The sequence below is a fragment of the Eptesicus fuscus genome, chromosome 6 (assembly GCF_027574615.1).
Source record: "Eptesicus fuscus isolate TK198812 chromosome 6, DD_ASM_mEF_20220401, whole genome shotgun sequence".
Taxonomy (NCBI): Eukaryota; Metazoa; Chordata; class Mammalia; order Chiroptera; family Vespertilionidae; genus Eptesicus; species Eptesicus fuscus.
The window spans coordinates 101,917,271-101,928,860 of NC_072478.1; the positions used below are offsets into that span (position 1 = coordinate 101,917,271).

At 50.8% G+C, this 11,590-nt stretch overlaps 1 protein-coding gene across 1 annotated transcript in view; it reads right to left on the bottom strand.

Moving 5' to 3' along the window:
- LCP2 (lymphocyte cytosolic protein 2) overlaps positions 1-9,763 on the bottom strand; it is a 38,411-nt gene extending 28,648 nt beyond the window's left edge. Inside the window, 3 exon segments of the mRNA XM_054717047.1 lie at positions 923-969; positions 5,190-5,252; positions 9,563-9,763. Of these exon segments, the coding sequence (XP_054573022.1) occupies positions 923-969; positions 5,190-5,252; positions 9,563-9,640 (188 nt within the window). The 5' untranslated portion in view covers positions 9,641-9,763.
- Between the last annotated feature and the right edge of the window lie 1,827 nt (positions 9,764-11,590).

The following is an 11,590-nucleotide window of genomic DNA, read 5'->3' on the forward strand; positions in this document are numbered from 1 at the left end:
ATCCCGGCTGGCGTGGCTGAGTGGTTGAACATAGACCTATGAACCAGGAGGTCATGGTTGGATTCCTGGTCAGGGCACATGGCTGGGTTTTGGGCTCGATCCCCAGTGGGGGGCATATAGGAGACAGCTAGCTGATCAATAATTCTCTCTCCTCATGGATATTTCTCTCTCTCTCCCCCTCTCCCTTCCTCTCTGAAATCAATATTTAAAAAACACACACAAAGGTGGTAAAATGAAAAAAAAAATCAATAGGTCTTTGCATTTTTCAACCTGGTCATTTTACACATTTATATCAGCTGCCTGGCTCCTGGAAGCATCGGAGGCTGTGGGACCTTTACTAGAGGGACGGAACGCACACAGCATGCTAGGCACGCTGGGCTTCTCATGTCAGCACCCATGTCAGACTTCAGTAATGGATCACGTCGCCCTTCCCCGGGGATTCTTCTCAACACCGTGCCCCTCCCTGCCACGTTCCCAAGCGGTCAGCACTGACAGACCAAAGGATGCCCTTCGCCATTCTTCATGCTGAGCTCATTCTCTCCTTTCACTGAGCTCAAAACCAAGGCCCAGAAAACTTAAGCAATCACGGAGTCTGTGATGACGCCACAGTGAAACCTCGGATCACTTGACTGGATGTATTTCCACAGGCCCAAGCCGCCCGTTGGGAAGAGAGGAAATGAAGACATGGCGCAGGGTGGGCTTGTCTTTGGCAACAGCAGACAGCGTGCCAGCTGGGCTGCGCCTGCTACTTCCTTTTCCCAACGCGCCGTGTAACTCCTCCTCCCCACACCCTGCCCTTGCCTTCACTCCCTTTCCTGTTTCAAACCAACAGTGAGAGGTCACTGACCCAGCTCCCCCCGAATTACTCCCCATTCCAACCTCTGTTCCCCAAACCACCCAACGAGTCGGGGGGAATACTTACGGCACCCAGAGCTTAGGGAACTTCTGAATGTCATTTTCTGTCAGGTTCTGAAATGAAGACACAGGCAGGTTACAACCACCGACAGGGCTCTGGGCCAGGCGAGTAGAGTCAGGTGTGAGGCAATAGGGAGTGGTGGGGACTGCAGCACACTGAAGAGTACACCGCCCACCCACTCAAAGTGGGCAGCTTCTAGATGTTGCATAAAGGCCTGTGGGCCTGGTGTTGCTGGATCTACCTTTTTCAAAGGGAACACCATTTCCTGAGTTCTCTTGACAAATGATCTTGACTTAAACAAGCACTATGAAAGCTGAGTTGTGGACCAAACAGAATTTGTTTGGTGGGCTGAATCTGTCATGTTATGACCTCTTCCCATCTGAGGCCCTTACCCCAGACTTCAGGGCCCCTCAATCGCTGTATGAACTGAACAGCTGTGAGAAGCCAACTCGGAGAAGGAATCTGGGCCTCATACCACCATTGCACCCCAAAAGCCTCTTTCACCAGGCTTATTGATAGAATTCTCTAGATGTGGGGACACGACAACGAGGCTTTCCTGAGGGAACTGAGAAGGAAAGAAGGAAGAAATAATATTTGTGATGAACCGGACCTCTGCCTTATAGCACCTTGATTAACCTTGACATCCACCCTGCATTGTAGGAACTGCCAGTGTCCCCATTTTGTAGATGAGGAACTGGGGCTTGGGGGGTTAAGGGAATTTCAGCTTGTGGGTGACAGAGCATCTGTAGTCAATGTTCTCCCTATCAGCTTCCCTCCTCCCAAGTCCGAGCCCTTTGAGGGTCTGGGAGCCTATGTTGGAGGGGAGGAGGGTGAGGGAAGGTGGCTGAAAGGGCGGAGGAGAGGCAGGGGTGCAATATTGGGAACAGAAGAGGGTGGGCCCACTTTCTGTAGAACCAAAGGGGCCCCACTGGCGTGCCAACTGAGGCCAGAGCCTGGGCGGGAGCTCTGGGGTCAGGCAGGCCCCTCCTCAGACCTGCAGCAGGGCTGGGACAGGCATCTGCCAAGATTCTTGGGAAAAATCAGGCTTTCCATTAAGCTTCTTAACTTCTCTTCTTCATCTTCATCTTCTTCAATATCGCTGAGCAGTGGCGTCTCCTCTGCCAAACCCCACCCCTCCCAGGGATGTACTAGGCCTCATGTCCAGAGTGTGGTATGAAGAGGGGAGGGCCTCCTGGGGCGGCTGGCCACCCCCTTCGGGTTTGATAAGCCAGGGTCGGATGCTGAGGGAACTCCGGGAAGAGAGTGAAGGAGGAGGTGGAGGTGAGCGTGGCTGGAGACAGAGCAGCAGATGTTAGGGAAGAGCGAGCCCTTCAGAACAGGCCCAGGAGCTCGGAGGAGAGATGAGAGGGGTTTACTGGGCAGTTTTGCTAGGTGATGTAATCCCCTCCCCCACCTCCTTCAAACGCCTCCGGCAAACTCTGGGCTACTTGTGCGATGACTCAGAGTTAAACTTGTGGCTTTGGGGAATATGACTCTATGCTGAGTGTATCCTCAAGAGGGGCAGGAGAGAGAGGAAAGCTGCAGAATGGCCCCACGTGGAGGGACGACGTGGCCCAAGAGACATTGATGCTTATCTGCCCCATGCCCATTCTGTATTCCTTACTGACAGGACCTGCATTTCGTTCAGGAAAACAAACGTGTCCTGTTCAAAATATGTAATACCCTGGACACTCTTGCAGATGGCTGAGGTCACAGGACTCAGGATGGCCGGAGAGATGATTGAGGTCTACTGGGTGGAGCTTCTAGAAGTTCCTGCTTTCCTGCAAACAAGGAGGATGCATTCCCCATGCACTTTTGCACCTTTTACTCTTTGCCCCTCCCCGCTTCCTCCTGCCTGGAATGCAGATGTGATGCCTGGAGACAGAGTAGCCCTCTTGCTGCCATGAGGACAGAAGCCACAGGCTTTTCCCATAAGCGGGATGGGGCCTGGGTTCTCAATGACTTCCTTCGGCAGCTCACCAGCCACGAGTGCCCGCCTCTAAACGTCTTACCACGTGAAAAAGATAAACCCCGATGTGTCTGAGCCACTGTGATTATGTTCCTGTTACATGCAGCCACACACCTCCCTAAGCACACGTCTTCCTTTTCTTCAACCTTCTGGAAGGAGAAGGTGGACGTGAGCGTGGCTGGAGACAGAGCAGCAACTGTTAGGGAAGAGGGAGCCCTTCAGAACAGGGCCAGGAACTGAGAGGAAAGACAAGGTCTCACCCTTCTCACAAGGAAACAAAATGGTATCAGAACAGACCTGAGAAACATGGTAGCTCCTGTGCTGCAGAAGAATAAAGGAAAGAAGGAAGGATGGAGAGAAGGAAGGAAGAGAGAGAGGGAGGGAGGGAAGGAGGGAGGAAGGAAAAGAGGAAGGCAGAGAGGAAGGGAAAAACACATGGGCCTTTCACTCTGCCTTCAATGGAGAATGGTCCTGGATACTCTAAAGCAGGAAGGAGTGACAAACAAGAGATTAGAGCTCAGATCAGAACCCACATTGTATCCAGAGCGCCTGGGGTGGAGGGCGGATTTAAGCAGAAGCTGCCTTTCAGTACCCCAGCTGCTGAGGCAGCCACTGGGTTCTGCTCCCTGCTCTCCTGGCTCCGAGCACCCTCTTTCCCCTTCGCTATTTATAGAATGATCAAAACATGCAGCGGGTCTGCAGGTCCCAGATATTGGAACAGAGGTGACAAAGTGGCTCAGATACCACTTCTTGACCCAGGAAATAACCCAGTCCTAACAGGCCTGAAACTCCCACAGGGAGTGTTGGGAGACCCACAGGCTGGAAGGACCATCACCCGGTCCAATGTGCTCGTTAACAGAGGAGGGAGCTAGGGCACGCTCAGCGGGCAAGTGTTTATTCAAGGTGAGCTAGGCCATCAGGACCATCCTCAGGGATGTCTCACCCCTTTCCCACTCAGCCCCAAAAGGTCTCTGTTCTCAGTGCTAAAGGCGCCAGAAGGGAACATTTGGGTTTAGCAGTAATTTGCACGAACAACAATAACAACAAAACTCCAGGAGTTCTATTGGGGGAAAGCTCATTATGGAGAAATAGCATTGTTAAAAACTCATGCAGTATTGGGCTGCATTAAAATGTGCACTTGAGTCCAATTGCTAAGTGTGTGCATTCACACAAATCCCATCACACCCCTGTGCATTATTCCTCAATTGCAAACGAGGTGGTGGGAGCCCGCCTCGAGATCCCTTTCTGCGCTAAATCTAGCCTCTGGAAGGCAGAAGTCACATCATAATCATCCCTGTATTCCCAGCACATGGAATAGTCTGGTGTGTAAGAAGAACTCAGGGAAATTCTTGTCAGATGAATGGATGGGTCAATGAATGAAATGATGTACGTACGTGGGACAGTGAATAAACACGTCCTACATGACACACGAAAGCAAAACTCAGACCCATAGGGACAGAGGTCTGGTCTCAGCATGAGACTTCAGTGCTGCCCAGAAAGGGGCCGATGACTATAGGTAGCAGTGAGCTCGCCATCACTGAAGGGATTCAAGAAGATTGGGGATGCATTTGTGTAGTCAGGGTCTCTCTTACCCATTGGCAAAGGTGTCATTTCAGGGGAAATGCTCAGACCACACCCCCAACCAGCACCCAATGCCTCTGTCCCCACCATTAGATCTGCATCCCTTCCATTCAAAGGCTTAGTCCTTAATATACAGATGCATCTTAGTCTCCACTTAAAGTGGTATGCAACATCATGGAGTGGAGAGAGCCGTATCCCATGTGTTTAATTGGCACAAGATTGTGAATTTAGTAGCAAGAAATAGAGATGTAATTGAAATAATGAGGGTGATCCCACTCTTTATCCCACTCCATGCGCATGCACCCCAGAATGAGAGATGGGGGAAAAGACTCCTTCTGTTCTCCCAGATGGCCTTTTCTCCCTTGGACTTGGATTTCTCAAAGTATGGGTGGTATTTGAATAGATTTTCAAGGTGTGTGTGTGTGTGTGTGTGTGTGTGTGTGTGTGTGGTTTTAACTATATTGGGTTTCTTCTTTATACTTTGACTTTGGAATGTACCTTGGTATCAGTGAAAGATGTGGGAGTTACCCTACATAGGAGGTGATGAGAGGTGATGAGAGGTTCATACAAAACCTCTGAAAAAGGCAAAAGGTTGTATGGGGATCCTGTAGACAGGCATTGATCCTGGGCAATCTCAAGGACAGGTAGACCAGTTGACCCCGCAGCCATCGGCTAAAGCACAGAACAGCTCCGGTCTCTATGTGTCGGACCAGCAGCACTTACCAAAAACCGTGGCCCATCGATGTGATGCTTCTTCACGGCCTTCTCACAGTCCTTGTAGTTCAGCTGCAAAGAGGAGAGGAAGGTGCTGTCAGTGGCAGGCTCATGCCATTGGTTCCCCTCCCTTGCCTGGCCCAGAAGCTCAGCAATTTGTGGTACTTGTGGCTAGCCAGGCTCCCCGCTCCCTCCCCTGTCTAACAGAGGGCCCGTCCCCACCTCACCCCTGCTTTCACTAATCCCGTGGGACTCTGTGAAATGGAGAACTTGCCTCGGTCTAAAGCTCTGGGCCCAACCCCTAAGACAGAGCGTGCCTTCGAGGCTACTCTGCTCCTCGGGCAAGTGGAGAGGATCAGGAAGAAGGAAATAAATAGCACCCATTGTCTCGCCACCCAAAACTCGGTGGACATGGCCATGTGTTTCCTTCCACGCCTTCACTCCAAGCATACTTCTAAACATAACTGAGGTTATAATTTATATTCAATCTTGTGAGCCTGACTTTTTTCTCAAAATGACCCTCAGGCAATATAAGCACTGCCTCATGTTATTGCAAATTTATTTTAAACATTAGCTTCATTGATCCCTTGTTGCTGAACATTTATATTGTTTACCAAACTGCTGCTCCAATAATGATAAGAGCAACTGCTGAAAATTATCCAGCGCTTGCTCTCTGGCAGGCATTGTTTAGTATTTAAACCAATCTTAGTCATTTTATCCGGGCCTTCTCCAGTGGAGAGCCAAAGGCGCAGAGTCAAGTAACCTGTAGGAAGCTCTCCAGGGAGTAGGTGACAGAGGTGACACTCAGGCTTCAGATCAAGCTTTTAATGTCAGGAACGGTCCCATATTTGTTAATAACATTATAACTTAGCCTGAAGTAAAGTGAACAAATTTAAGTGCAACTTAATACACCATCCAGATCATATCAGAGGTCATCACGGCCATTCTTTTGCATCCATTTTCGTTTTCTTCTACTTAACACATTGCGGGCAGATCACGAGCATTCTCGTGTTTTCATATTACACAATGTTTTACATAAATGTTAAAGGCACGCCTTAAAATTAAATACCCACTGCATTTTGAAGTTACTTATTACATGTTCTTACAAGCTAATAACTTTTTAAAGTATGGTACTTTGCAAAATGTTTTTTGTACTCGTTCAATAGAAACTCATCTGGCCACTGGGTAAAGCTAGCAATAAAACTACTGGTGTGCAATGTGTTAAGAGAAACTGTTTAAGTTAGATTCTCAGAATAGAGTTACAGGATTAACAAGAGATGATCATTTTGAGGGTCTCAGTTGCTTTCCTAAAGAGTCACATCCATCAACAATCCTATCAGGTGTCTGTGTTACCTTGTCTGCAACAGCATATGAATTCGCATTGGGAATATCTCTAATCTGATGTGTAGGGATGGAGATGTAAGGTGAAATGTTTGTCCTTGAGAATCTGAGGTCCTCCTTACAACTGTGTCACAGTTTGTGGCAGCCTTCGTTGGGCACAGGTTTAACATGGTGACCTTTTCTTATGGCCAGCAAGACTAAGAAGTAAGCACACTTGTAACCTCTTGGCTTGGAAGGGTGGGATGAATGTTAGAAAGCTCAGAAAAAGCTGATTTAGAGGTCAGCGTAGAAAGCACACAGCATCCGAGGAGCCCTGAGCATCCCTCTTATCTACGTGCTCTGAGCTGTAAGTGGTTCTTAGAAGAGTCAGCTGCCTTTAATTCATCATTTTCACTGTCATCGTTGTCAGATGAACCTCTGATTTTGCAAAATGCTGACCTCACCTCTAGATAGACAGACAGCCTTGCGGACTGGGGCCTGCCTGGGAGTTTGATTCTGATCTAACAATATCTGGGCTTGGGGGCTAGAATCTATATTTTTAGCAAACACTTAGATGGCTTTTATGAGCACCCAGTGTTAGTTGGCACTGAGCTAGAGCAGGTACCTGGTGCGGCAGACGGGACAACCGAGGCCCAGAGAGGCCTGAGTCTGCGGCCTAACATCACACAGTGAGCTGGGGACACAGCTGGGACTGGAACTCACGGCTCTGAGCCAGTGCCTTCTCTACTGCATGGCCCAAGTCAAAAGGAACTGGAGGGGTTAAAGAAATACAAACCATGGTCTAAGTCCTCCTTGGGGGCTTGCATTCCAGACAGAGGATGAGCTACTTATGTAGCTGAGACAATAAGACACAAGAACCTTCCAGGGCCTGGGCCTGGGCACCCAGCTGGGGGCCAGCAACTAGAGCAGGAAAAATGGAAGCTCGATCATCAATTGCCCCCTCTCTGCTGAATGCCTCACATGCATTACTTCCTTTAATTCTCCCAACAATCCCACGAAGTTAGTTACTGTTAGAATCTCTATTATACTGATGAGGAAACTGAGGCACAGAGAGGTCAAGTAACGAAGGCAAGGTCACCCAGCTAGCAAGTGGCACAATCAGGATTCAAACCGAGGTATGCCTGACTCCAGAGCTGGCTGGGGAGGTTTCTCTAAGGGGGGCCTGATATCACTGCTTCATTAGAAATTGTGCCTGCCAGTCAGGGTTTTAAATAGGAGATTTGATGGTTAAGATCCATCCCCATTTGGAATTTTCTCTCAGGAGGACTGAAGTGCTTAGGATCTGAAGGGTCTTTATCTGTGTCTCTGGGGGACTTCCAGGTCACAGAGGCCCCGCAATCTCCCAATTCCCCCCTTCAGTTCTTTTGTTCTGGAGCTGTGGACTTGACTGGGGTATGGAATTTCCAAGAAGAAAGCTCTCCCTCTCCCCAGCTCAGGCAGAGACCTCTCCCTGAATCACCCCGGGCCTGGGGTCCATCTCCCTGTGCCAGGGGGACTGACCGTGGATTTTTCTGTGGCTGGACTGGGTTGTGCATTCTTCTTCTCCCACTGGAGATGGAGTCTCTCTGTCTCCCAGCCTGTCCCCTGGTTTCCCTCCCTAATTCTCAATCCTTCTCTCCTTTCCTTTTTGAGCCAACATGCTGCTTGATAGAAATCTTGGCAAATTTCACCGGTTGCCCTGTTTCATTTGGTCTATGTTTAAAATATATATATTTAGAAATAGCCTTCAGAAGTCAGTTTTTCCCAACCGTCTTTGCAACCACAATGCTGAAACCTAAGGTGAGATGACCTTTAGGAGGGAAAAAGATCAGAAAGGAGATGCACCAAAAGCAGCAACAGCAGGGCTGAGTCTCCATCATGACACACCTGATTCAATATTTTCAGACTGTTCTTCCCGAGGTCGGGGAAGAACAGTGACAGTAAACACCTTGGGGCCACACAGACCCCAGGGTTGGCTGTGTGACCTCGGGAGCTTGTGCTACCCCAAGAAAAACAGAGTGGGACTTAGACGATCTCTAAGGCCTCGGCTTTAAAATCCCATCTGTATGACGGTCTGGAGTGTCAACTGAATGTGAGGCCAGCCTCCTCAGGTGCAGGTGCCAAAAGGTCAAATGTCCCTCACAAGACACCGTATCCCTTGGACGGGGAGAGAACATCCCTAACTGAGTCACATGGCTTGGGATCTGCCCAAGCCGCTATGCGACCTGTGGTCCCACCAGCAGATGACGAAGCATGGGGATCTTCGAGCATCTCCAATGCTGGAAAGCAGGACAACAACATCCTGGTCTCAGCTCTGCCATAGCTCGCTTCTGACCCTTCTGGCTGAGCCTCTTCCTCTGCAGGAGCCTCAGTTTCCCTAGCTGTAACCTGGGCTCCTGTCAGTTTTCTAACCTGCCTGGCAAGACTCTCATAAAGCTCCAAGGAGATGCTGTCTCACGTAAGGGCTGGAGGAGCCCTCCTTCAGGGTGATGAACAAGGACTGCCACCTCGGGCATTGCTCATCACGGCCTTCCCCTCCCCCGGCCCAGGGCACCACTTCTCCCTTTCTAATAAGGAGCCTCGATCTCACTGGGGGTTAGAGCAGTTGTGTATCTCAGAGCGTGGACTTTGAAACCAGACAGGCGGCAGACCGGAATCCTGCCTCTGTCACATGCAGTCCCTGGGGCTTTGGGCCATTTAACCTCCCTGAGCTCATTTTGCAGCTGAGCCAGGGGACAGACCCGGTTAAACAGTCCTGGAGAGTGTGAAATGAGACAGTGCCTGGAGAGCACAAACTCAAGCCCTGGCACATAGTAGGTACACATTCATTGGAGGACCTCCCTCCTCCCCAGGTCTTATTGCGGGAACCCTCGGTGGTGTAGGCATATCTAATGGCACTTGCTCAACTGGTGAGGTGGCCGCGAGGCTGGAAGTTCGCTGCTATCTTTCATGCCTTTTGTGTTCTGCCTGGACCCCACCTTCAAGCCTCTGTCCAGCCTCCCCCCCCCCCACCGCCCCCGAGGGCACTGCAAGCCCCCCGACCACCAAAGAGCACGGCTCACCTTCCTGAAATAGTCGGCGAGGCTGTCGGGGTCCCAGGCCAGGACCTCAGAGCGGAAGGGCACATTCTTCAAGGCCATGGCTGCTCTCCGGGGAGGACGCTCACAAGCTGAGCATGGGTGCGGCACCCATGGACGGAGAACCCCAGTCCAGAGCGTGGGGGTGTCCTTGGCTCTTCCGACGCCCAGTTACCCTCTGGAGCAGCCTTGTCGGAGCCAACGTCTTTTCTGCCGTAGCCAGATCCCAGAAAGCAACACTTCCTCCGCGAACAAATATGGTCTCTTCTCAGAAAACGACTCAGCAAGTTTCCTTTACCACTTCCTCTGCTGGGCACTAAATAAGTAAACAAGGAAGCCAGCTCCCCGCTGGAGAGGCCCAGCGAGCCACGGGTGGTAATTCCCCACGCCGGCCACCCAGCCCCGTGGGAGTGGCATGAAGGGGACTCGGACCCCGGTGTGCGTCCAAGTTCGTTTCTGTTAAAACTCCTGGCTCATCTGTCTACGCCACATGCCTGCCTGCCTGGGTCTTGGCAGATGAAAATCTATTTTGACAGTTGACCTAAAATACAGACGATCTCCCACATCAGTGAACTGCCAGGGGAAGCAGCAGGGCCTTTTCGTGTTTTCCAACCACCCCTCGGTCTCTCTGCGGGGAACGTCGGGCCCGCGGGCCGTATAAGGCCGGAGAAGTCATTTGGTCTGACCCCGCCAAGGCATTAGGGGTGAGCTAATTAAATGTTTGACCAAATATAGCAGGCTAGTCTTTAAGTTGATAAATTGGTATGGCCCATGAATGATGGTATAAATATCCAAATGGCCCTCAGCAGAACAAAAGGTTCCCCACCCCTGCAAGGATAAAGTTGAGATGTCTTCAGCTGCCCCCTGAGAGTTACTGCCGGAGGGTTCTCTGTGGGTGGGTGGGCGAGGCAGCACCCAGCGCTGAGAAAGGGGCTGCCCGGGCAGAGCAGGCTTGATTTCTCATATGATGGTTTCCATGCCGTGCAACGTGGGTGAGGACGTAGGATCTAGGAATCTCGGTGTCCATGTCTGTAAAACAGGAAAACAGAGGCATTGCTTCACGAGCACATGAAATTAGTTAGATGCATTTAACTAGACTCACTTAAAGGGAAAAAATTAAAAGAAAAGATTGGTATTGATGCTGCCATATAGTCTATTCACTATTCCTTCCTCCGTATATTCTATCCAAAAGACACATTCCCTGGAGTGGCCTCGAGACAGGGAGGGGAATCTGCTGTTTCTGTGGATGTTTTCAGACTCTGTGCATTTCCCACAGTCCGAGAGCGTTGTTGGCAAATGTATTTATGCTACATCGCAGCCTCTAAACACAAGTTTATGGCTTCGTCTACTCTCTATGCGCGCACACACACACACATACACACACACACAGAGATGGCCATCAGCTCCGATGAGGAGGAGAGAACCAGCTCCGTTGCACTTCCCAAGTGACGCCACACTGTCCCCGAGGTGCTGCCCTTCCCCAGCTTTTCCAGGGGAGCTGTGGCCATGCACCATTCCCATCCCATGCAGATCCTAAGGGCCCTGCCGTCCCTGTGGTGCACCAGCCTCCCCGGTCAGGCTGAGCTCCGGTGACATCTGCATTTCCTCCCAGGCCTGGCACCTTAATGGAAGTGGCCCACGCACCTGAGCTGGCATCATCCTCGCCACACAGGAAGCCAGGGCATCCATTGAGGCAGCCCAGGCCAAGCGCTCCTCACGGGCCTGGGCCTGAGAGCTCGCAGTCATGGCCGTGCTCTGCAAAAGCCACAGTGGGAGAGGTCGCCTCGCTTTTCAAATCCCCGCAAGAGCATCCATTTGGAGAGAGAGAGAGAGAGAGAGAGAGAGAGAGAGAGAGAGAGAGAGAGAGATCACTTCCAAGTAGAATGATCGAAGAAGATGCCGTGGAATGAGCTGCGATTTACGCAGGGCCTTGGAAGGTGGAATAGAGGGAGGGCATTCTGTGTGTGTGTGTGTGTGTGTGTGTGTGTGTGTGTGTGTGTGTTGGGGTGTACT